This window comes from Cimex lectularius, unplaced genomic scaffold, assembly GCF_000648675.2.
Source record: "Cimex lectularius strain Harlan isolate CLEC.00 unplaced genomic scaffold, Clec_2.1 scaffold251, whole genome shotgun sequence".
In the NCBI taxonomy this organism is placed as follows: Eukaryota; Metazoa; Arthropoda; class Insecta; order Hemiptera; family Cimicidae; genus Cimex; species Cimex lectularius.
The window spans coordinates 5,376-33,159 of record NW_019394213.1 but is presented as its reverse complement, the minus strand read 5'-3'; the positions used below and the strand labels follow the sequence as shown (position 1 = coordinate 33,159).

Below are 27,784 nucleotides of genomic sequence, written 5' to 3'. Positions count from 1 at the left end.
TTTCGTGGTCCGCTTGACCAATTAATATCTTACAATTAATTAAGATTTTCAGTTGAGATAAAAAAAGTCAATGGCAAGAGCGGGATTCGAACCCACGATCTTCTGCTTGATACGCCGCTGCTGTACCATTTGAGCTATCGTGACCTCGATCCACTCGGACCCTAACTTCCCATCTCAACCCCACCTTTTGAATTTCCCCCCTTTTTTTCAATGTAATTAATATTACCAAAACGTTTGGTTTTGATCCAATAAAACCCCCAGACACGTGTCTAAAATTGGGGAAAAAATTCTGAAGTCGCTGAAATATTTCGGATTTCAAAAATTTAGTTTAAAATGTAAATTTGAATATTAACTTCGTAACAAAATACGCTCGTTAAGCTTAAAAAATGTAGGCAAAAAATAATTGCTTGTTGTTGTTTTTGTACTGACGTCATTGAAAGCTAATTTGGATATCACGATATTTCACAAATTGCCTTTTGTTTAAGAGTTCGATGAAAAACCCCTTAATATTTTAACTAATTAAAGCTTGTTTTTCCCTTCGTGTCAACCCGTTTTCTCAGTACACAGCCGGATGGTTCGGGGTCTCGGCGATTAACCCGTTGAGAAATTCAAACGACCAGGTTGAACACGTCGGGGGTGGCGTTAAGCTTCGAAGGGGTGGGGAAAAGATAGTAAGAGATTTGACCGCCCCCAGTGAGATGTTAACCACTGTGCTGGTTGCATCGGTGCTCGCCGTCTCAGCTCAGACAGATTATTATACGGATATGGACCAAGAAGAGGAGGGTCTGGGTGTCGGAAATAACACAGGTACTTCAATCAAGAGCTAATCTATTTTCTACATAGCACAAGTGTTTTTATCTTATCTATCGGAGTGCTTGAAGACGGGATTCATAGATCTTGGGAAATTATAAAGCCTTGATGTCGCTATTTCAGCGGATCGGAACGTAACGTCGTTGTACCATCCGTATCTGAAATTAAATCCTACTTAAAATGATAAAAAAGTAGAAAATATTTGAAAAAACATTACACATGGCTTTCCAAGACGGTCCGGCCGTATTTTTCCTTCGGCCCTCGATCATAGAGAGACTTGCTCTTCTCCAGGATCTCCTCGCTGCACACGAGGTCGTCTTTCGTGTAGAACTTCCGGGTCACGGTGTGAACTGGTAAAAAGGAGAAAGTGATTCCAGACAACTGGAAAGTGGACAGGTTCGACGGAAATACTCACTGTAGCCGGGAGGGCGCGAAGGGAGGATGTAGGACCGTCCGAGGGCTGTTTTCTGACGGAAACAAAGTTTGAACGGAGGTCTCTCCGGCCTCGGCTTTCCGATACTGTCGCTCTTCGACATTCCTACACAGAAACTAACAAATCTCCCGAGGTGGAGGACCAGCTCATAGTCAACTTAGCAACTCTGTAAACAGTTTTATTGATTTCCTCCCCTGCTTCGTTCCCCAAACCTACATTCATGCTACCGGCTCTTATTCGACTGGGATTAAATAAAAAAACACCTTAAATTCATAAAAATCTACACTTCAATATGCACAAATAAACTCTTTGTACAAAAGATTTAAAAATAAATAGATAGCCATATTATGACAAAATTTCTAACAGGATAAGCTATAATCAAATAAGTTTTTTTTATTACAGCGCCTAAAAACACACAAAATATATAAACAATAAAAAAAAAGATTTATATTTACAAAGGTTTAGGTGCAATATGGTTCAATAAAATATGCAATAAAATGACTAATAAAAAATAGTATTATCCGCCTAAATTTATCTCACCTCGAAAGCAAATAGTAAGATATATAGTTTTCTCTCTTTCCCCCAGATAAATAAATAAACAAATATTTAAATGTATAGTTGAGAATTTAGAAAACAGGATGATGTTTACAATTTCCTTGAAAAGGCTGAACTGTTTGTGATGAAAATTCGGAGAATTTTCTATTTTGATCACCATATAACATTGCTTTTTAATTAGGAAAACGCGTTATTTTATTTAATTACACATATAATTTTTTGTCAGCCTTAAAGTGGTATTTTTTTTATTGGGCGATCTTGGAAAAGATTTATCCATAGGTTTTTCATTTTCGAAAGGAACCGACTGATGTGGACGAGTCGATCGACCAAGGTGTCTTGAGACGCTCTAGGTTTAATTACTTCGACCTAGGTTCAACCACCCTTCTTTGGTAAAATGCCAGCACGCCACATACTTGTATGTATTGTATGTACATTTATAATATAATGAACTATTATTTTTGAAAGTTTTTTTAAAATCGAATATAGAACAACAGGTTGCAATTAACTATATTGCGTTTTAAGAATATTAAACTTGATGAACAAAATGAACAAATAGTAAAAAAGATACAAATAAAAATAAAAATTGTCCCAAATTTGAGAAAGACGAAGTAAGTTATTGTGTCAGAAATGGATCAATGAGGCTGGTAACCCCGGGCAACCATTGCAATCCTCCTCACATCGATTGCGCTACCGCAGCCCTTTCTGGCTTTCTCGGTCGGCCGGTGTGAAATCATCACCGTCGTCTTTTGACGTATCAAAAATATCAACGGTCCTAAATAAGAATTCAAGGGAAATAAAACGTATTTAAAGCCTTAGATCTGGATTGAACGAAATGTAGGTCAAACCAGGACCCCCCCTCCCATGAGGATGAAGGGCGCCTTGTTTTTCCCCCTTTACACAAGCCTGCCTGTTAAATACACTCACTTATATATTTTCACTTAAAAGATTATAGTACAAATTACCTATTCTTGGAACAAAATGGAATTTTAATTTATGTAATTTGTAAGGCTCACGTGGCGTCCTATATTAATAAAATTCAAGTTTGGAACAAGTGATCGAACAGTGAATATTAAAATAATAGAAACAGTGAAATAACTCTGAAATATTGCCTGTTATTCATTTTGTAACTCTGTAGGAAAATGACATTAGTATTTTTTTTATTAATCACAGAAATGTACACAATTGAGAAACAAAATAAATCCCTACCTAAAACAATAGAATGATATGTTTCACAGCACCACAAAATTTTTGCCTAAGTACCTACTAAGCAGAAAAAGCATCTGAAATTGTACCGACTCCATTACAAACAGAAACAGAAACAATATGGTCTACAGGTAGAAACCAGAAGAGGCGCTCAAAAACTGGAAAAATGTTTTGAAAAGAACAAGAAAAGAATAGATAAACACCGAAAAGAATGGAGTTTCAAGTACGATTCAAAGGAGTTTATACGTAAAAGAATTTAAAAATTAATTTACGAAGCCAAAATTGATGGGAAGCGTAATGAAGCAAATTGGTTCCATAGGACAAAGTTAGTCCCTTTCTCTTTTTTTACTTGAAAAAAAAGAGTCATCGACCAATTTGTAAGGCTCACATACCTCCTAAATTAATGAATTGAAGTTTGGAACATGTGTCGAAACGTCGGCAAAAAAATGAAAAACGTGTTTTTCTAAACTACCTCATTCTTGACAGCTCCTCACGACTTCAACAAATTATGAAGTATTTGTAAGGCTCATATGCTTCCTAAATTAATTAATTGATGTTTCTAACAAGTGATCGAACAGTCTTATGTTAAGATAACAGAAACAGTGAAATAACTGAATATTGACTGTTATTCAATTTGTAACTCTATAGTAAAATGACGTTAGTCTTTTTCTAAAACACTATTTTTTTAATCACAGAATNACACAACAGAGGATTTACGATCTTTGACATAAAATCCCATACAATAATAAATAAATATATAAAATTATATATATATTTATCTGAGGGAAAGAGGGAAACCTATTATCTTAATATTTACTTTCGAGGTGAGATAAATGTACGAGGACAATACTATTTTTTTATTACTCGTTTATGCGTACTTTATACTACCCATATATATTCAGATTGTTACAGGGCTAAAAGACAATACTGTCATGGTGGATTCACTAAATAAAACGTATTTCAGTGTCACCAGAACGAGGTATCAGTCACTCTTTCCTGAGATATTAAAATTTTTGTGATTTTAGTCTAAAATCAGATTTTTTTCACATAAAATCGTAATTTTTCAACTTGGCATTGAAATACAAATCTGACTTTTATTTCGCAAACTACAATAAATTTTCCACAAGATAACAACATACGGATTGAAGAGTTTGGATAGAAACTTTCTGTAGGGTTGGATTTTTAATTTGTTGTGCGAAACCTGACAAAAAAGGGGGACTGATAGACAAATTAAAAGTTTTTTGACGAAGAATTAATCACTGATAATTAAAGTAATCCATTAGTATCATAGCCACATGGGATGAAAATTAGGTCGAATGTTCGTCTGGATTATCGTTTCAAGCTTTTACACCGGCTTTTTTCATGGGTAAAACAATATTGTGAACATTCGGATTAACGTTTAATGCGCCTGAACGATCCGTTCTATTTATACCCGGAAGAGATTATCACTCGATATATTGATAAGGGATCGATCTGTTGACCTTTTGAACCGTTGTATTCTTTTTTGGGAACTGAATTTTTTCTTTATTACTCAAATATTTCTTAGGTTTAATAATTTTTTAAAAATGATTATTCGGAGATCGTGAGATGCGGTGTGACGTAAGTTTAAAAAAAACATTTTCTTTATCGTACCAACGTTTCGATCTTTATAGAGATCATCTTCAGGGCCTGGGATTTATAAACATTGTTTGGTTTTTACAACTGCATGTAGGATGTGGTAAAAATTTATAAAAAACTTATACAATGCTGGCAAATTTTAGATTAAAAAATGAATTTATAAAATGCTAGAAAATTTTAGATTAAAAAAATGAATTTCTAGAATGCTAGAAAATTTTAAATTAAAAAAGTGAATTTATAAAATGCTAGAAAATTGTAGATTAAAAAAATGAATTTATGCAATGCTAGAAAATCTATCTAAAATTTTCTAGCATTGTATAAATTCATTTTTTTAATCTATAATTCCGAAACACATTTACAATTTAAACAATGTTTATAAATCCCAGGCCCTGAAGATGATCTCAATAAAGACCGAAACGTTGGCTCGATAAAGAAAATGTTTTTCTAAAACCTACGCCACACCAGACCGCATCTCACGATCTCCGAATAATCATTTAAAAAAAAAAGTTTATTTTCAAAGTAAAAGCGTATAAAATTTAAGTAAGTGAAACTTATTGTAAAGTCTATATATTTTTTTCTCTATTGATATCCAATAACCAGGTGCTACCATGATCCGTATTGACAGAAGTAACATGTCCTTTTTTAAAACTTTTTTCACCAAAAGGCAGGTTTAGAATACCAAATTTGAACATTTTTTGTTACATTTGTATTTATAGGCAGTTTGCGATAACAAAAAAAAAAAAAAAATGGTTTGAAGTATTCTTAGAATAACAAGACCCGGTATAAAAGTTTGGGCAGGGACTTGCCGAGCCAGATGAAAATAGCTTTTATTTTTTTCACCAAAGTCAGGAACCGGCTGCTAAGCTGCCGAATCGATTCAGGCGATAAATTACGAAAGAACGTGTTGTAGGGTGAAATAACAGATTGATCCTTCTAAGCTGGAAACAATGAGTAAATTTATTCTTAAACTAACTCAGTGCCTTTCCCAGTACAATATTTAGACTATTTGCCGTTTACGTAATACAAGGGAGATTGAGAAATTTAACGGCTTGAAAACTAAAATTAAATTAAAAGCAAATTTAAAAGATTACACATAATAGTTTGTTATATATTGTATTACAGTTTAAGTTATTAACTGCTAAACGTGACCGATTTGACTTTAAAGTCCATTATTTGTGACCTAGAGATCCTGGGTCTGATCTACGGAATTTTTGACTCTTCTCTTATTTTTGATTATTCAAAGTGCAATAGGCATAACACTACGGACCCACGACCGAGGGGTATAAAAGCCGGGGTCTGACCCGTGGTTCCATGGGTGCATGCCAAGCAATGCGCTTATAATTTTTGACCCTTTTTTCAGTTTATTGTACTTACTTTTAGTATCATTTTAGAAGCTCGAAACGTGTGTAAACCTCCGGTGTTTATAATTGAACAAGTCCATTCCAAAGGGTTGGACTCGTATTCTGTTATCCGAGATTCGAACACGCCCGGGACCTGATGCGGCCACCGGTCTTCTTAGGGGTTGGAAAAGCAAGAGCTGACGGTGGGAATCGAACCCATAACCACGTGGTTAACTACCACTAGTCGGACACCGAAACCACTCGGCTACCTCGGTCTTTTCCTTGAGGTCATGGCTTCGATTCCCTACGTTGCGGAATTTTTGACTCCACTTTTTTCCCCAACCATTGAAGAACTACGGGGCTTTAGTTCCATTTCGAGGTCTCTCAACAATGTGTTTTTTAAGTCCCCGCTGTTTTTTTTTTTTTTTTTGTTGATAGTATGATATGATGACGTGTCAATCTTTTTAATCTTACCAGCCATAAGCTACACGTAAGGGGCGTAAAATTTTATTTTTAAAACTGTATCGCTCTCTGTTGATAATTTAGCAATTTTGAGTTGCATTTTCGGGACTTGCAATAACAAGCGTGTATTTATTCCATTTGTGTTTTTTCAATGAAAACGTCATTTTTGAATGGAGACGGGTCCGTGAAATTCTAACCCGCCCTTCCATTGATTTGGAACGTTGCAAACTTAAAAATCTTTACGTCCATCGCTTCTCTGAGGGGCTAGAAAATCTAAAGATGACGGTGGGAATCGTACCACGACACGGGGTCTACAAGCCGACAGTCTGACGTCCAGAACTTTTGGATTTACTCCTTTATTTTCCGATTATTGAAGCGGGGTTGTGCCCTAATACACTTAGTTCCATTTTAGGGGCTGGCAACAACCATATATCGCCTGTGTTTTAATGTTTTCTTCATTGAAAAAGCTCATTTTGTATGGTGTGTTTGACCCGTGCCAACCTTTTTTCGGTCACCGCTTCTTTAAAAGGTCCGAAAATCCAGGCTCCGCTGGGTCCTCAGCCGAGACGAGCCGGTCCCCTCCAAGAGGTCCTGGGTTCGATCTCCATAGTTGCTATCGGAATATTTTGACCTCTAGTTATATGTAATAACGTAAGTAAAAACAATAGCAATATTTAACTGTACTGCCATTTACTATATCTTATTATTTGTCAAATTTATCACTAACATTGTAGGTCATTTTCGCGTAATTTTCTTTAGCGTGATGCAATTTCTTTTTACTTCGTGACGCTGGTTAACTTTTAGAAAAGAACAAATCAAATTTAGGCATAATTAAAGCTTTAAGTAAAAACAAACTAAGGTATAATAGTTGGTGAAGGATAGTCAGCCAACTTTACCATGAAATTTATCGAAACTGGGATATTTTAGCTGTTATTTGAGTAAGGCGATTTAAACAAAATCATATACACCCGCTTCGCGGCAGCGGCTGAGACACCGAAGAAGGGCAGCAAAGGAGCAGGCAAGAAAGGCCAGAAGGATGGAGCGGCGAACAAGGCACCATCTCACCCTCCGACTTCTCAGATGGTCGACGAGACGATCACCAAGGTGCACAAGCGAGGCGGTTCTTCCCTCCATCAAGAAGTACGTCGTCGCCAACTTCAAAGTGGACTCGTCCAAGGCGGTCTTCATCAGGAAATACCTGAAGGGTGAATACCTGAAATACCTTGTCCAGACCAAGGACACTGGTGCCAACGGCTCGTTGAGGTTTCCCAGCAAGGACAAGCCGGTGAAGAAACCTGCGGCAAAAAAAGTCGCCCAAAAAAGCGAAGACTGCGACTACACCTAAGAAGAAGCCCGTTGCCAAGAAAACCAAAGCCACCAAAGCAAAGTCTCCGGCTAAGCCCAAGCCGAAGAAGCTCAAAGCTAGCCCAACTAAGCCTAAGAAGTCCGCTGCCTAGAAACCCTCCAAGGCCGCCGGCAAAAAGACTGCATCCTTTGTAAATATCTTTTTCTCACCATTTATAATATTTTTTTCTAACAATATAGAACTAATTTTAATTTTAACAATTTAATTAATCCTTAATCTTCGTGTACCGCATCTTCTTTTCCACCGTCTCGTAAAAGGGAGACGAGGAGGTCGTGGCAACATTAAAGATCTTTTTTTTTTTCAAAGCGCTAATACTCAACGAATCATTTGTTTGAAAGTGTATAAAAAGTCATTTTTGTTTGTTTAAAAACACAATCATTTGGCAGCCAAACCAAAGAAAAGTCGAATAATAGAGGCATTTCACTGAATTGATCTTATCGAGAACGAAACCGTCCATTTTATAGAAAGCTGTTTCCATCTCAACCCACATAAATACAAATTGCAAAGAAAGCAAATGGAGTTGAAAGATCCTAAAGCTATCTATCTGTCTGTAGCTACTGTTTTGAAATATTCCTCAGTTCTTAATTGAATAGATTTGAATGAATTACAAATCTTCTTAAGAGCAAAACTTTATTATAACAAATACCATTTCCAAACTCGTCTTACTAATTGGAACTTACAAAGTGAAATCAGAAGAATAGAAATCGCGAGGTCTGATGTTTCGTTAACGACTCAAGAGAAAAAGGTTACTCTTTGTGAAACTTTACCGCTGGGAGAACGACAAGGAAATGCGACAAAATATTGTAAACTTCCGAAACAGATATACAATTTTTATTAACCCCGAGTGTATAGAATATACACGAGATTTTTATTTGATTTTTACCAATTTAGTTCAAATTACGGAGAAAGTAATTATCCAAGCACTAGGCAGCTTAGAAAGATTAGCAAACCTGTGTATCCCAGGGGCAATGAGTACAACCCCTTCAAACGCACTAGAAACTCTGCCAATCCACTGGAATTATTCATACAAAGAGGAACTAGGAAAAGCTTGCTTAGGCTCCAAAAATAATCAAATTGGATGGGAACTAAACTTCCCTAATTGAACCTAAAATTCGGGTACACAACCATAATTAACAAAATCAGCCACCCATTCGTAGAAATGGGGACTGATATGATCCTGGAAACGTTATTTACAACATCCTATAAATTCTCAACTGTCTATAAAGGAGAGGGAAAACTCAGGAGAGCATCAGATACAATGATATGGTGTACAAATGGATCCAAAACGAAACGACGGAAATCAAATGAGTATCCAAACTCATTAGGGAAGTACACTTCTGTATTTCAAGCAGAAACACATGCCATCAATGCTTGTGCCCTAGAAAATCTAATAAGATCACACTGGCAAAACAATCCTCATAAGATCTGATAGCTTTAAGCAATTAAAGCATTAGCCTGAAAACTAATCACATCAAAATTAGTCAGTGAATGCATCAAAAATCTTTAAAAACTGTGGCAATAAAGGGCGCATGCTTAAAACATAGCATTTTGCCTACCTTGCAAACATTTTTCTCATGCTGCCATAAAAAATCACAACAAATTGACACAAATAGCTGAGCAATAAAATACGCTGTACCAAGGAATCTCAAAAGCTAAAATGCATACTTTCAAGTATCGGAAATTAATATGTCCGAAAATGAGCGCAAGGACTAATTTTTGCGCACTGAACTTTTTCGGAAAAATTGATTTGTGTAGTAAATCGACCTTTGACGGACAGACTTTCTACAGGTTAATATTTTGTCTAAATTAAAAAAAAATTGTGGGGTAAACAACAGCTTAATAATATCTTGGGTGCCAGGGCACAAAGGAATTGTAGGTAACGAAAAAGCAGAGCCAAAGAAGGATCTGCTAGACTAAACATAGGCCTCGAACTTGGGATAACCAAAACCAAATACAGAATCCTCCAACACAGAATGGATCCAAATAAAAAGGATCTGCCAAAGGAGAAGTGGGTAAACTGTAGCGGTGCTAGACACAGTAAACTTATGCTAAAACAACCCTCACCAAGACTGGCAAACTTACTGCTCCAGTTGGAGGGGGCGAGATTCAGAGGATTGATAGGACTATTAACCGGTCACTGGCATCTGAGAAAAAAACTACAAAACATGGGCATATGTAATGATGAACTCATTTGCATATTATATAATGAGGAGGAAGAAACAGCCACCCATATCACATTCGAATGCTAAGCAACGGCTCAATAGAGACATAACCTAGCATACGGAAATAACATAGAGAATGAAATTGTAGCAGGAACAGTCAATAACCAATGCTTCTTAGAAGAAGGATTGTGTCGATTGCTCTGAAATAGAGAACTAGGAAGGTACAATGCGTCAGAAGGCTGCAGTGCCTAGGGAGCACAAACCCCGCTTCCTAGTACCCTCATCACCCAATTACGGAAACAATTGTACTGTCTGGAACCTGGTAAAAACGGCGAGTACGTGATATCAGACTGATACATCACACAAGGGGACATTCTTGGTCTCATCGTACCATTTATATTATTGACTTTCTTATGTATACAATTATTATCACCGCAATTTTATCTTTTAACCCGAATCCTATCCAAACAATCTCCAACAACCAAGAACACCTTTATCTTATCAAAATTGGTACAAAAAATGGAGGACGAGACTGAATGAGGGAAATTTACCTTTTATGCCACACACTGTTCAAAATCAAGGAGCTACAAACTTCCACTTAAGCCAAATACTTAGGACTATACACAGACAACAGATTGATGAAAACTCCCGCCCAAGACTCAATAGACAAAACTTAACAGAAGACTAAGACAACTAACCAAAGGGGGTCAGACTCTCGGCTCCTAAACCACGTGGTCGTAGATTCGATTCCCACCGTCGCCACTGGAATTTTAGACCCACCCCCTATCCAAAAAAATAATTAACCAACTTACATAAACTGAGGCTTGGATAATGTTGAAATGACGCCACTAAAAATAAATCAAATTAAACTAATAAAAATTGGTAAAATTATCATTTCTCTCTCTCTCTCTCTCTCTCTCTCTCTCTCTCTCTCTCTATAAGTACTCAATTTATATTGAATTTGGCATTTTAAAATACAACACGTTAGTCCTCAAAAAGGAATTTCTGACAATTCAATTGTTCTCAAATGGTCGGAGGTTTCCGAAACTTTCCAGTGTAAATATTTTGGATCAACACTGTGTTGAACCGTTTAACGTCTCGTGGCACCGCAGATGAACTTGTTGCGGAAAGCGGATTACAATTAACGGATCCGAAGTGTTGTGGACTTATATTTTTCATTTAAAATATGTATATTTCAATAAATACGCATTTCATACTTTTAAAAAATTCAGTTTATTATAAATTCACTAATTTCGTGGTACGCTTGACCTGCTGGAAACATGACCTTCTGAATTTTCCCTCCTTTTTGCCATTTTATCTCAACTAAAAACCTTAATTAATTGTAATATGAAGTCTTTTCGGAGGATCTACGGAAGAGGTCAAACACAGAGAAAACTTCCTTTCGGTTTTCGCCGAGCTTTCGATAGTTTTATACTGTCATCTTCAGGCCCTGTAGATCCTCCGAAAAGACTTCATATTACAATTAATTAAGGTTTTTAGTTGAGATAAAATGCCAAAAAGGAGGGAAAATTCAGAAGGTGGGGTTGAATTGGGAAGTTGTCTGAGTGGATCGAGGTCACGATAGCTCAAGTGGTAGAGCAGCGGCGTATCTAGCCGAAGATCGTGGGTTCGAATCCCGCTCGTGCCATTGACTTTTTTATCTCAACTAAAAATTTTTATCAATTGTTTATTATAAAGTTAGACTTGATCATGTTGATAAGTATGTTAATACATTTGTTCTTGAATATATACATTGTGATATAATTTTTCATTGCATAATACGCATAATTTTTAATATATCAGATAGTTAATTTTTATGATAATAGAAAATACAATGCATTCTTAATGTGTTAAAATTGTTTGTGCGATATCTTCGTCGGTGGGTATTCTCAACTTCAGTTTCATTTCTATTCTTCTACTTTTTCGTTTAAATGAGATAGTTGTAGGCCTATATTTTTCATTTTATATATATATATATATATATATATATATCAATAAATACCCATTTCATTAATTTAAAATATTCAGTTGAGTATAAAGTTGGACTTGATCATGTTGATAAGTTATAATAAATTAATACATTTGTTCTTAAATAGACATTGTTGTTATGAATCTTCATGATATGCTTAATTTTTAATATATCACATAGTTAATTTTTATGATAATATAAAATAAAATTCATTCCTACGTTTTAAAATTATGTATGTGATATATTAGTCATTGGACATTCTCAACTTCAGTTTCATCTCTGTTCTTCTACTTTTGCGTTTAAATGAGAAGGTTGTGTCGAATTGTGAAATTGCAACGGCATGACATAGACTGAAACGACCTACAGTTTATCACGTCTGTTACTCTTATCTTGTCTCCACGTTTGATTTGAGACGAGTTTTGTTATTGTCGCCTTTGTAGGTTATAAATGTACCTGTGTAATAGGTGTCGAGTTGTAAAGAATATTTTCCCTTGGGGGATTTCTTTAAATCATTCATTACAAGTCTGTTTCAGAATATAAGCTTACATCTAAACTTTACGCTTTTAAAACGCTACATAAAGAAATTACTGCTAAAGAAAATGGCTTGTCCAATTATAAATTAATGCCAGGAGAGGTATTTACATAATCATATTTATAGATATGCGGATGGTTTTAGAAGTCCCGCAGTATAATCAATATGCATAATATTTACATAGCACCAAAGGAAAACGTTGAAATTTACTCAAGTCTGGTGTTTCTGCTATATAAAAAACATTAATGATTTATTAAATACGGGAAATTGGTTTGATCTATTTCAAGGAAAAGGCTGTTTAACAAATATAGTTTTTAGAAAAATCGCCTTAAATTTAATATGCTTGCATAAAAAAATCAACGATCTCTCAAAAATTTTATTATATTTACTTATAAATAAATTTATATCTATTATTGTTAAATATATAATCACGACAGGTCAAAGACACTTTGACGGAAATGCAATACATTTTATTTATTTCTTGGCGCAAACAGCGCTTTTGCCACGGTATTGTAATGAAATGCGCGGTGACAAAGAGACTATTAGGAATTCCATTTATTTCTCGTCTCAACCTCTTCCGGCTGTTCTTGCATGACTGAGAATGTTGCCATTATTGATTGCTTAAGCAACGACAATAGCACAATCGTGGGTTTTTTATTTTCTGTCATGTCATGTTCAATATTGCCTGGAGAACGACGTCCCGGGTGGAGTTACTCATCTGAAAAAATTGAATAAACAATTAATTGTACTTAGTCAACAGTAAACTGTAATATACTTTGCTTAAAGTTTTAAAATGGTGAAGATATATATTCCTTCATCATACGTACGCAAGCGCACACGCGCGCGTAGATAGGAGTGGAAAGAAACGAGAGTAGAATAGCGAGGGAGGGTGGGATAGAAAAAGGGAGAGGAGAGATAGATCGAGTGACAGAAAGAGAGAGAGAGAGAGAGAGAGAGAGAGAGAGAGAGAGAGAGAGAGAGAGAGATGTAGAGAGATAAATATAGATAGAAGAGGAGAGAGTGAGGAGGGGAGATTTAGCAAGTAAGAGAGGGTGAGTAACAAAAACAAGGTGCGACGTTAAGGATAGACAGGGCGAGGCACTGCCTCTTTTCGCATCGAGAATTATTGACTAAAACCGGATAAACAGGAGACATTTTACTTTTCAGACCATAGCCTCATAACAAACCATCAATATTCAATACACCAAGTGTGGTAAAATATAAGATTAATGTGCTACTACTTGAAGCGCAAATTGTGGACTATAATCCGTGTGTGGTGGAATACAAATCCAGGCTTACATCCTAAAGTAATTCAGCTTCATCGATCACTGAAGGAAAGAATCTGCTGATCCCCACATCCTAACTAAAACTCTGCTGTATTGCGATTCACTTTTCTCTTTTCCCTTAATCTTGTATTTCAATAAAATCTTAAAGAAATGCGTCGATTGGTTTTTTTATAAAACACTTAAATTATTGTTTTTTTACACATATGTATAGACGTTACTAAAACCGCAACATGCTCATAATCGGCAAATTATTCTCAATGGGATATAAATCAAGGCAGGCAAGTGGAAAGATAAGCTCGCCCTTTACAAGACAGATGTAGCTGATCCCTTATCAAAACAAGAGTCACGCATATCTTCTCGCAGGGCGGGTGTGGAGGAAAGTACCGTCCGACGGAGTAACAGCTTTGTCCGCCGGACGTCTCGCAAATTACTAAGTTCGATTTTATACGGTTGTGCGTCATGGACGAATTCTTTGTAAAACGCTTTTAAACTAGACAGTTTACTGTGGATTCATTTCATTTATTGTACGGAAAACGCTATGACTATGTCACACAATATTATCTAGATAATAAGGTTATTATAGATATTTAAAGTCAGAAAGGGATTATAATAGGAAAATTTGTTCTCATATCACAACGTCGGTTTAATATAAAAGGGCGTCCTTTTTTAGATGGCCCAGCTGAATTTTGTCTTGAACCAATGACGCTATCAATATTGTTTGTGTTTAATATTTTTTAGACTAATTTCAAATATTCACCTTTTTTGGAGAAAAATTATGCAAGGTACGTGTGTGGTAATTAATGATCGTTAATCGATATTTATTTAGAAATCGTGAGATGCGGTCTGGTGTGATGTAGGTTTCAGAAAAACATTTTCTTTATCGTGCCAACGTTTCGATCTTTATTGAGATCATCTTCAGGGCCTGAGATTTACAAACATTGTTTACATACAACAATTACATTTTTGATGTAGAAAAGTGAATTTATACAATACAAAATATATAAAAACTATATTTTGCATTGTATAAATTCACTTTTCCACATCCAAAATGTAATTGTTATATGTAAACAATGTTTGTAAATCCCAGGCCCTGAAGATGATCTCAATAAAGATCGAAACGTTGGCACGATAAAGAAAATGTTTTTCCGAAACCTACATCACACCAGACAGCATCTCACGATTTCTAAATAAATATGCAAGGTACCTCAGACCAAGTTAAACATTAAAATTTCATATACGACCCTCGACATGCTGAGACATAATTTTAAAGGATGTTTTAGTCTGAATACAATGGTGCAATCGGATTTTAAATTGATCGAAAAACGACAACGTTATGGGAAAAAGTTTGAAGACAAACTACCGTCATTTGGTTTGCCATTTATTAATCACATTTCATTTTCGAACTGCCTCCCTTGCGTAAAGACCCAAAAGATTTGCTCTTTTTAACCAATCTTCACCGGTGCTCGGGCAGTAGAGTCGGGGAGAAGGATTGATAAACATATTCTATCCTTTGCCGCAGTTCTTCAGCTGAAGTTACCATGTTATGATTGGCTTAGACACTGTTTTTTAAATGGCCCCACATAAAATAGTCACGTGGAATTAAATCGGGTTATCGAGGAGGCTAACAGATCGGGCCATGAGGTCCTATCCACCTATCCTGGAAGTAACGGTCAAATAACGCCTCACCTGCAAAGAATTGTGTGCCGGGCATCCATCAAGCTGGAGAATCATTTATTTTATTTTATTTTATTTATTCATTCATTTTCTACATGAACCACTACTGTATTACATGTAATGTAGATACATTTACATTATTGACGTTTATATATATTATATATATTTTTTATGAAATTTAATTTAATATTAATTATGATTATGTATTGTTTATTTCCCGCAAGTTACAATTTTTAACCAATTATTCAAACACTGTTACTTTGTTTACACTGAGGAAGTTTCTTCGAGGTCACGGCCAGTCCGATCTATTCAGCAGGAGGTGTCGTATCAAATTTGATCTCTTTCCATCCAGCACTGGGCAGTGGAACAAGAGATCCACGCCGTGAACCTGACTGCCGCAAACGCACGCCGTCGATGTTGTCACTCCTACTCTATACAAATATTTCAGGTTGGGCCTATGTCCAGTGAGAGTCTCCGTCAGCTTGGCCGTTATATTGAGTGTCAATCCTCACCTGTCCTGTACCTTTTGAAAAAAACTTTTTCTTCTCTTCTCCTTTGGTTGACATTCTCCATGCAAGATCCCATTTTGTAAGGGCATTTTTGAAGAGGCATTTTTTTAACTGGGATGAAGGCTATTTATTATATTCTATTGGTATTTGACTGTCATCAGCAGCTTCTTTGGCCAGCCGGTTTTTCATTGCCTTGGATTCCTACATGTGTTTTCACCCAAAGCAAAGCCAATTGTTTTCCAGCTTCCGTCAGTTGCCTGATATCTAAGCAAAACTGTCCATGGTTCCTGGAGAATCATTCTTTGTCGTTGTTGCAGAGGAACATCATCAATAGTGTTGGTTAAACCCCTCAAAAAATTGAGAAACTGAGCACTATTTAAATTGTTTTCGTAGAAGTATGGCCCAATTAATTTATTTCCGAGAGATCCACACCAAACGTTGATACCGTGAACCACCTCATGATGACAAAAGTATCAAATTCTCAAATTTTCCTCTGCCCACGTTCGTACATTCCAACAGTTTAATATTTCATTATAGGTGAACTTGGATTCACCTAGGATAGGATGAATGGAAGAAAGTTTTCTTCAGCCTCTCAAATCGGCATATGTGCAAAGAACGTTAGACGTCTGTCATAATCAGAGTCCCTGGACAAGATGAGAGCCATACGGTTTAAAATTGTAAGTCCGGAGAACTTCTCTAATTTTATTTTTTGAAAAACCTAAAACCCTCCAACATTTTTGAGAAAGGAATTCGGATTTTCGCGAACATACAATAAAATCCATTATATTTAGTGGTCTGATTGACCAAATTAATTCTTTCAATCAATTAATCTTTTTATGTAAGGTTATGGTTGAAAAGAAAAAGTTAGTGTCACGAGCGGGATCCGAACCCACGACCTTAGGGTCAATACGCCGCTGTTCTAACCACTTGAACTGGGCCTGAGGTACCCTATATCATTTTTCTTCCAAAAAAGGTAAAAATTTGAAACTAGACTAAAAATATTAAACACGTATTTCTTTTTTAATAGCGTCATTGGTTCAAGAGAAATTCAGGGGGCCATCTAAAAAGGACACTCTGTATAGAGTGTCCTTTGAACAGACTTCAGTACTTTCGGAGGTTATCCTAAACGTCAAATTGGACAAAAAAAAAGTTTTGTTAGAAATGATGAAGGTGGGATGAGTATTTCTATTCACCTTTTTAAAAGATAGTTCTTTCATCATAAACTGTGAGTAAGAATTATCTTTTAATGAGGTAAAAAGTGTGATTGCCCAAGGACTGCTTCTCAATTTATTCGAGATATTTCACTTTTCAGGTAATTTCTACCTTTAATAACTTTATTCCGTTCCTCGTTTCTGATAAAATATTAAACCGATGGTAAATTTGATTATATCTATAAAAGAGCATTGGAATCATAAAAATACATTTTTATATATCTTTTATTGTAAACTTAAGCGAACAAAATAAAAAAAACTCCAGTGAAATAACCAATGTCCGACTTGCATTATTCAAGAAGGTGAAAATTTAGGACATTTGTATTTTCTTATGTTCAATTTTGTACCATTGGGTTTGTTTTGTTTAGTTAATTTTCTCAATTTTATTCGAGATATTTCACTTTTTAGGTTACTTCAATCTTTCACAACTTTATTCCATAATGTCCCTCGTATCCCAAAAAATATTAATTCTACTAGTCCCAATCGATAAAGCATTAAAAAAACTATGATATTCAGTTATTTTTAAATGATCTAAAGTAAAAAAAGACATAAAATAAAATAAAATTACTTAGAATAAAATCCTTTTTGAGTTTCTAAAGATTTTGTTAAAGTTTAAGTAGAATTTTCTAACTAAAAGTTTGAATTTTTGATTACGATACTTAAAGAAAATAAGAAAAAAATAAATAAAGAAAAAGAAACAGTTAAAATAAATCGAATTAAACCTTTAACCCCCCTATTTAAGATTGCAAACCAAAAAAGGGGGTAAGTTTGATCATTTAATTGAATTTTTTGAAGATTTTCTATTTATCTTCAATTTTGTAACAAAGAATCTTTTTATATACTTTGTATTACGTTCACAAATTCTTTATTATTTGTACTGTAGATTATTGAACATATGTGGAATTTTATTTTTTTACAAAATATTTTTGACCTCATGACATGAGTCCTCTTCAGTTTTAATTTACCATTGCCTATCCAGTGGATTTCCCAACAATGTGTAACACTGAAGAGGACTCGTCATGAGGTCGAAAACGTTTTGTTAAAAATAAAGTTCCATGCTGCAATATATGTTCAATAACGTGCAATACAAATAATGGTTTTCAAAAATGAACAGCAAAAACGTTAATTATTAATTAATTAAAATTTATATTATTTTTAATAAAAAATTTAATAAATTTTTTAACCGATTGCAACAAAAATATCAAAATTTTAGAGATTGAAAGTTATTTTTACATTAATGAAATTTAGAAATAAAGTACAAGTTTTGACAGCAGTGTCGGGGCAACTTTTCATATTTACAGAATCGAAAAAATCTTATTTAAAATTTAGACCAGAAATTTGTAAACACGTAATAGTTTAAGTGATTTTTGTGTTTTGCTTGCTTAAGGTTATAATCAAAAAAATAATAAATTAATCTCATAGAGTTTTTAATCGACTTTTCACTGGTGTAATCAAATTTAGGGTAGGACTAATGTTTTATTAAATACAGGTAAATTAACAGTATAAAGTTGTGAAAGGTCGAAGTAACTTGAAACGTTAAATATCTCGAATACAATTGTGAATCAGACTTTGGACAATCGAGATTTTTTAAACCAATTTGACATTTAGGATAACCTTCTGAAGTATTGACGTCTGTTCGCGGGACACCCTTTATATTTGTACAAATAAATATATGACGTGTTTTTCTATAATTTATCAATAAATTTTTCCTCGGTTATTCAGCAGCTAGTCTTAGTCATTCAAGGTTATTTGAACGTTAAAAAATCGGATGACGACGAAATAGACACTGTTGTTTTATTTATAAACTACTATATTTTTATTAAAATATACTAATTATATGCATTAGAATTAAAGAAAATTAGCACAGTAGAAAATATCAATTTTATCGATCAATAAAAAGTCTATCAATTTTGGAAAATTATGACGAAATTTTTCTCTTTTCTTGTGCCTTTTCTTCTTCTTCTTAATTTTTTGGGATATTAATTTTTTTGTCATCTGTAAAACAAATCAATTCGTATGTGAGCGTAAAAGTGAGGTATTAGAAGATGTTTCAGTCCATGTCGTCACGTTTCCTCGTGATTCTCTTATCTGCCCAGATAGCGTGGCCTCCAGTTTAAAATTGCAGAAATTGTCCAACAAGCTGCTGAAAGAGGTAAAAAAAACATATATAACATGTAAAATGTAACCTCGCTCCTTTCCGCTCGACGCCCAACTCGACATAATTGATGTGGCAGGCTAATGACCAAAGTTTCGATTACTCCAACAGAAGTTCGCGATCGTAAAATATAGACCGTATCGCTTTCCCTCTTGTTCACTTTGAAATATAAATGAACGAGGGACAAGTTCAAACATGAAAGTACACAAAGTGGTTCCTTGGAAACCATTGTGTAAATTGATTTATATAAGCTCGGAATCAGCGTGCATAATTCAACCTATATGAATTACCCACTATGGTTTCTTAGTAATCCGGGGTTAGACTTATCTTTGGTCTTATCCGTGTCACCATCGACGGCTCAAGGGGCTGCCAACAACAATGTCATTTTAGACATTTAGTAACCTAAATCATTCTATCATTCATTCTTAAATACATTCTTTGTTACTTAGAACTGAACACATATGCATACTAGACTACTTGAAGGTCGATTGACATTGCGCCATCGAGGCTGGAGTTCAACACACTTTTTCGCTTATAAAGACACTCTTTTTTATCGATGCACCACTCCATGAAGTATTCGATGGTATTCGATATTCCTCAATCAAAGTTTACACAAATAAACATCTACACATTCACTGATTAGTCTGATTCAGGGTCGATTCTAGCTAAATCTGAATCTCTTAAAACCATCACTCAAACAAATTTGAAGCTTAAAAAGTCGTACAAGTTAAAAAAATCAAACCACCGGAACGTTGGGGGGGGGGGAGCTTTACAGAAAACCAAGCAAAGAAGGGAGTGACTATTCAAAGATTTATTTACAAAATCCGATTGTAAACATAATCTGTATTTTGTTTATCTCTAATCCTTTAAAACTGTCCAAATTTGTTGTAAGATAATGGAGGAGTTGTTTAAGAGATAATTAAATATATTAAGGGCGGCCACTGATTTTGCCTTTGTTTATGTAAAAATATATAAAATTAAACAAATAATAGCAACTCTTATTTAATAGAAATTAAAAAAAAATTAAGTCTTCATTCTTAAGGAAAAGAATAAAACAAAATATACTCAGAGAATCAACAGAAAAGTAAGGGTGGTCACTAATTTTGCCTTTGTTTATGTAAAAATATATAAAATTAAATAAATAATAGCAACTCTTATTTAATAGAAATTAAAAAAAAATTAACTCTTCATTCTTAAGGAAAAGAATAAAACAAAATATACTCAGAGAATCAACAGAAAAGTAAGGGTGGTCACTAATTTTGCCTTCGTTTATGTAAAAATATATAAAATTTAATAAATAATAGCAACTCTTATTTAATAGAAATTAAAAAAAAATTAAGTCTTCATTCTTAAGTAAAAGAATAAAACAAAATATACTCAGAGAATCAACAGAAAAGTAAGGGTGGTCACTAATTTTGCCTTTGTTTATGTAAAAATATATAAAATTAAATAAATAATAGCAACTCTTATTTAATAGAAATTTAAAAAAATTAAGTCTTCATTTTTAAGGAAAAGAATAAAACAAAATATACTCAGAGAATCAGCAGAAAAGTAAGAGTACTGATTCTTTTTAAAGCTATCACAAACACTAGATTTTTGTCAACAGTTATTTTCCAATTTTGACACATATGAGCAATTTTTTAAAATCATTTTTTCATGCAGTGATTAGGAAAGAATTTTGGAAAAAGGATGCTTTGTATTTACAGATTGGGTAGAATTTGAGCCTTTATTGTCATTAAGGTTTAGTTTATTACAACCAGCCCCTATCTTCTCAACATCCTCATTAATCTAATGGATTTTTCATTGTCAAAATTTGAGCATTGCACGTCAATTTGAAAGCAGCAGCAAAGTTAAGATGCAAGGAATTATTTTATGTGGTAAATCATAAAGGTATAGAAAGTAAAGAAGGGTGCTCAGCGCTGATCCCTGAGGGACACTCCAATTTACTTGCAACCACGAGATCTAATTTTGTTTTCCGATAGTCATCTGTTTCCGTCCCGACAGGTAAGACACAAACCAATTTAGCACTGAGCTGGAGAAAATTAGGGACACCAACTTCTGAAAAATATTTTCAAGAATAAAAGTCAAAAGTTTTACTCCTGGCCGATTCCTGTCATCCGTGCCACCTTAATAATACGTTTCTAATCTCTTCCAGTTCTCACCACAGTAAATAACATCTTAAATTCTTATTAAATTTAGTTTATATAGAAACTATGTCAAAATATTTTACAAATGGATTCCTGGCCAAGGCAGACAAAATGGCAAAAGAGGCCGCCTAAAGTTATGCTCCTCCCTTGTTACTTCAAGGCAGCTCACAAGCATAGGGGAATATGGTGCCTGGACAGGAAATAAACTCCTTATAGTTAAAAAAAAATAAAAATAGCTAAAAAATAAATACAGAATATCCTTCTCAAGACCTTCCTGAAATAATAAACAGTTGTAATCCGGCTTGGAACTGGTCACTCCCGGCTCATCCATAGTTCCTTCCTCTAAAAAACCCTATAAAATGGCTCATGACTAACGATTAACTAATGAAACTCTCTAAAAATCTTATTAATTGATATTTACATCTCTTATCATCACAATATTCTTTGGGCGGACCGCGGTGCCTAGTGGTTGAATATTTGCCACGCTAGCGGTTCTGGGTTCGAATCCCGGCACAGCCCGTGGAATTTTAAATGGCAAAAATATGTAAACAAGGTTAGTGATGTGACGGTTTAACCCAAGTGATAGTTTGACGTTATGTTTTTTTGTATAACATGAAATACATAACTTTTTGTATTCTAATCTCGAACCAGTTTATCAATAGAAGAATATTTTTACTAAAACTATTTTCAGTTAACAATTTTTTTATTTTAGCTCTCGGTACACATCTTGGAGCACTTTGTACAGACAGTTGCAATCCAGACCTGATAAACGTCGTTTGTAAGGCAGATTCGAAAAGGTGCGATTGCAAACCAGGGTATCCAGTTCGCCTCGACCTGTACACCGGCTGTGCCAAACGTACGTATTAAAAAAAAGAAAGAAAAAAATGACTAGAATATATTGTGTCATGTTGTTACAAGGGTGTTTTATGTTAACAGCTGTAAAATTGGGAGATCAATGTTTATACCTGGAAACGTGTCTTTTCACCGATCAAAACGCAGACTGTGTGCAAATTAGGCACAATGCCATCTGTCAGTGTAAATCAGGCTTCCACACCGTGACTATACCCAAGCCCAAGAGGGTTTTCTGCTCAGAAGGTGAGCCTTGAAAACTTCTTCAAACAAACAAATCAATCAATGCTAAATCATATTTAAAGACAATTAGTTGATTAAATTGGAAATTTCTGTTTTCAACGATTATTTTTATGTTAAAGATTTACGCTATTTTTAATAGATATTTTGTGCTTAATGTTACAGTCAGGATCTTCTTTGCAATATGCATTTTCTATCAAGATGATCAGAAAGTAATGTCGGCTTTTTAATTATGTTGTCATTTTCATTTCTTTTTTAGAAAAATACATTAAGTGTTGGTATTTCCTATGATCCTGTCTGCCTCGCCTCATTTGCTTTGTCCGTCGTATTTCATTTCAAGTAATTCAATTCATTAATCTTTATGTAAGGAATTGGTTGAGATAAAAAAGTGACTGTCACGAGCGGGATTCGAACCTACTACCTTCGGCTAAATACGCCGCTGCTATCATTTCAGCTATCGCGACTTCGATCCACCCCGAAGGTCGTGGGTTCGAATCCCGCTCGTGACACTGACTTTTTTATCTCAACCAATACCTTACATACAGATCAATTAATTGAAAGATGTTATTTGGTCAATTGGACCACGAAAGCTAATGGATTTCAAGTAATATTTTCTTCTGGCCTTGTTTTGCGATTGATTGGTTTTCCTCAATTATAAAATAATTCGTTGATACGACAAAATTTGTTGCCAAATGTGCCGATTATTTCTTTTTAACTATGTAGTCATCTAGATCAAAAAATTAAATACAGACATCGATAAAAGGGGTATAAATTAATTTTCCTACAGTTCAAAATATTTCGTTGCGGCAAAAACAATTTTTTAATATTTGCTACCTTCTGCTCTGTCCATGTGTCATCTTGACCTATATTCCCAAGTCGATCCCTTTCCAAATGAAGCCAGTGGTAAAAGTGGCCTGTACGAAAATTGAGTGATTCTCTTCTATTATTGAATATTTCGTTGGTTACACGGCAAAATTTGTTTGATTGCTTTCCGCCTGTTTCATATTAGTCACATTTTTTCTGACTTGAATGAATAATTACAAAATGCAGGAGGTAGACAAGAGAACCAGTACGAGAATTGTAATTCTTCAATTATAAAATATTTCGTTGGTTATGAGGAAATTTTGGTCGCCATATTTGCCGCTTACAGCTTTCTATGTATACAAAAACAGCTAAACAAAAAAGTAGAATGAATTTATTTTGTGCATATCATGCGGAAAAACGTTTCTAAGATTGGCCACCTTTTGGATTCCACTTATGTAATCAATGCTTACACGTTGGTGGAAAACAAAATCTGTATGATTGGTTGATAATTGATTGGTTTTTATAATATACAAAATATTTCGTTGGTAACGAGAAGCGGAATTCGGCTCGTGTCGCTGTCTTTTTCTCTCAACCAATACTTTTCATAAAGGTTTGCATTTAATCTTGATTACGAAGCTTCAGGCTGCAAATATTGCAACAAATTTTGCCGAATAACGGACAAAATATGTTTTAAGAACAGGGAAAATAGGCTGAGAAGGATTATATAAGAGGAAATCAGAAAACGGAAAATATACGTATTGCCTCATCACGACGAAATATTTTGGATGATAGAAGAATTAATTCATATCACTTTCTGCACGGTAAGAAAGCAGTAATTGGCAACTATAACAACAAAAGTTGCCTCATAGCCAATGAAATATTTTGAATTTGCAACAAATTTTGCCTCGTTACCAATGAAATATTTTGTAAATTATAAAAACCAATCAATTCTCATACAGATTTTTTTTCCACCAACGTGTAAGCATTGATTACATAAGTGGAATCCAAAAGGTGGCCAATGTTAGAAACGTTTTTCCGCATGATATGCACAAAATAAATTCATTCTACTTTTTTGTATAGTTATTTTTGTATACATAGAAAGCTGTAAGCGGCAAATATAGCGACAAAAAGTTCCTCATAACCAACGAAATATTTTATAATTGAAGAATTACAATTCTCGTACTGGTTCTCTTGTCTACCTCCTGCATTTTGTAATTATTTATTCGAGTCAGAAAAAATGTGACTAATATGAAACAGGCGGAAAGCAATCAAACAAATTTTGCCGTGTAACCAACGAAATATTCAATAATAGAAGAGAATCACTCAATTTTCGTACAGGCCACTTTTACCACTGGCTTCATTTGGAAAGGGATCGACTTGGGAATATAGGTCAAGATGACACATGGACAGAGCAGAAGGTAGCAAATATTAAAAAATTGTTTTTGCCGCAACGAAATATTTTGAACTGTAGGAAAATTAATTTATACCCCTTTTATCGATGTCTGTATTTAATTTTTTGATCTAGATGACTACATAGTTAAAAAGCAATAATCGTCACATTTGGCAACAAATTTTGTCGTATCAACGAATTATTTTATAATTGAGGAAAACCAATCAATCGCAAAACAAGGCCAGAAGAAAATATTACTTGAAATCCATTAGCTTGGTTGAGATAAAAAAAGTCAGTGTCACGAGCGGGATTCGAACCCACGATCTTCGGCTAATTACGCCGCTGTTTTACCACTTGAGCTGTAGTGACTTCAATCCACTCGGGCACCAACCTCCCATCTCAACCCAACCTTTCGAATTTTCCCTCCTTTTTGCCATTTTTCAAATGTCGTGTAATCTATTTGATTCTCGGCGACAAATGAAATGGTCACGGAGATCTTTCGTGAAGATATACTTCAGTTTAATTATTAAATCCATTACAGTTCGTGGTCCGATTGACCAATTAACTTTTCTCAATTAATTAATCTTTATACCAATACCTTTCATAAAGATTAATTAATTGAAAAAAGTTAATTGGTCAACAGGCCACGAACTGTAATGGATGAGATGCAAATCTAAACAAAATGAATTATTTATTCTGCCATGGAAATTTTTGTTGTGATGTAGCAAAAACTGTGAGAAATATTTGTCACCTTCTTCATTTTTAGTCTGCAATATCTTCAGCCACAAAACGTTGAAGGTGGTAAAAGTGGCGTGATTTATTGGCTCTCGTCAGTTATAAAAGATTTCGTTGTTAAAACGGCAAAATTAATTGTAAATTTGTAATATTTATTATTATCATTCTGGAACCGTTTTAACGCGTCTTGTATACAAATGATTGGTTTTTCTCAATTACAAAACATTTCGTAATATAACAAAAATATTTCACTGTCAATACAGCGAATTCACTGTACATTTTCAGGTTTCTGTTTATTCAGTCAGTCAACACTTTGCATTTACTCCATTAGATTTCGTGGTCCGATTGACCTAATAACTTCTTTGAATTAATTAATCCTTTATGTAAGGTATTGGTTGAGATTGAAAAATGGCAAAAAGGAGGGAAAATTCGAAAGGAGGGTTGAGATGGGAAGTTGGTGTCCGAGTGGATCACGATAGCTCAAGTGGTAGAGCGGCGTCGTATTTAGCCGAAGGTCGTGGGTTCGAATCCCCCTCGTGACACTGACTTTTTTATCTCAACTAAAAACTTTAATTAATTCACGAAAACTAGTGGATTTTTAACATTACATCAATTCTTTTTAACTTCAAAGTAGGCCTTTTTAATTTCAAATTAACCCTTTTTTTAAAGCAATAAAAAAGATATCAGATAGACTTTTGTCAAAATAACTTTTCTAAATTCAATTACATTCCAAATTAGCATTTTTTAACTTCAATTTGGCCTTTTTTCTAATTTCAAATTAACACTTTTTAATGTCAAATTATGTCCTGACTGTTTTACCTCAACTAATACCTTACATTAAGACTTTACATTTAGTTGTGTAAAGCATATTTTGAAAATGAACTGGTCATTCATCAAGTATTTTTGTTTCCCATGACATGTTTTTCCTGCGTTCATGAATCAAAATTGAGCGTTTTTTCCTTTTTAAATACAAAAACCGACATTAATTTCTTATCAATCCTGTATCGAACACTTTTCAAAATAACATAACGCTGTTGATTTTTATGCCTGTAATATTTCGTCTTCAGATGTTGTTGTGATAGCGACGGACATGTCGACGCTTCTCGGCGTAGCGACTGGTTTGGCTGTCCTGACTGCGCTTATATGCTTCGTACTTAAGCTATTTGTCGGCGCTAAGCCTAGGCATTACGCAAATTCGAATTTAACGCCGTCGATCTACTTCGATCAAACAGGTAAGGATTCAAGCCAGGATTAATTTTGATGCGTTGAAAATAATATATTGAAAGAGAACAGCCTATATCTCGAAGGTGATAAGACGAACGGTTCGGATAAGATGATACTAGCGGCATCCTTTTTTGTATTCGGCTTTGACAGATTTCATTTCTTATAAATTACCCTTTAGGTTTTTTATTTTTCCAAATCGAGATTGCATACTTCATAATTTCCATAGTTTCCAACATCCTAGTTATACTAATTGTATTTATTACATGAAAGAGCTTTTGTATTAATAGTCGGTTTATAAAGAATCTTGAGATTACGTTCATTAATTAAACCTCTTTGAACGCCCTCAGCTTTTATGACCGAGCTTGATCTTTAAAGTCTGACTAAAGCTCTTCATAAATTTCGCAGCCTGGCATGAATGAGCCTGTTATTGAATTCACTTATGAGAAAATTTACACTCCATTACGCAATAGTCAAATCGAAAAAAATAACTACAAACTTGCTTTTAAAGAGAATTTTCATTATGCAGTTTTTTCCTTCAAGCAATATTCCAGTTTATGTCCATGCATTGTTTATATATAAAAAGCTATATTTCTCATTTATTTTATTAAGGTTATTTGCCATATTAGCTAAAAATTGTCAATAAATTAAGGAATGCCAATAAAAAAAAGTATTAAATAATTAGTACAAGCGAGGTGCAGTTTTTCAACTGTGTCCAGCATTATATAACGCATGTTAATTTGAAACGTCAAAACATAACCAATGATAATAATATGAAATAGTTTTAAAACGAAAGGAGAGTACATATATTTTGTGTAAAAAAATATATATTTTCCAATTTGCTCCGTTGTATTGTGAGCACACAGGGTAAATTAAATTGTACTAGAAATTAAGAAAATATTTGTAAGAAAAAAAAAGTGTTTTTCAGGCATTATTTTTCGATAAAGTTTTTGCAGGAAAGACTGGTTTTTTATTTATGGGCATTTTGAAGCTTACAATTTGTTAATAAGGTTGTAGTTATTTACTAGAAAATAGCAGTTGTACGATTTGTTATAACTTATTGGAAAGACCTGTTATGGAACATAAAACCATTATATTAAAATAAGAAAAAGTA

General features: G+C 34.3%; 1 protein-coding gene across 1 annotated transcript; it reads left to right on the top strand.

Moving 5' to 3' along the window:
* Nucleotides 1-344: 344 nt before the first annotated feature.
* LOC112126114 lies at nucleotides 345-27,784 on the top strand. Its single transcript, XM_024230215.1, has 4 exons — nucleotides 345-807; nucleotides 22,144-22,287; nucleotides 22,368-22,526; nucleotides 26,517-27,784. The coding sequence occupies exons 1-4, from the start codon at nucleotides 699-701 to the stop codon at nucleotides 26,702-26,704; spliced, it is 600 nt and encodes a 199-aa protein (XP_024085983.1). The 5' UTR covers nucleotides 345-698; the 3' UTR covers nucleotides 26,705-27,784.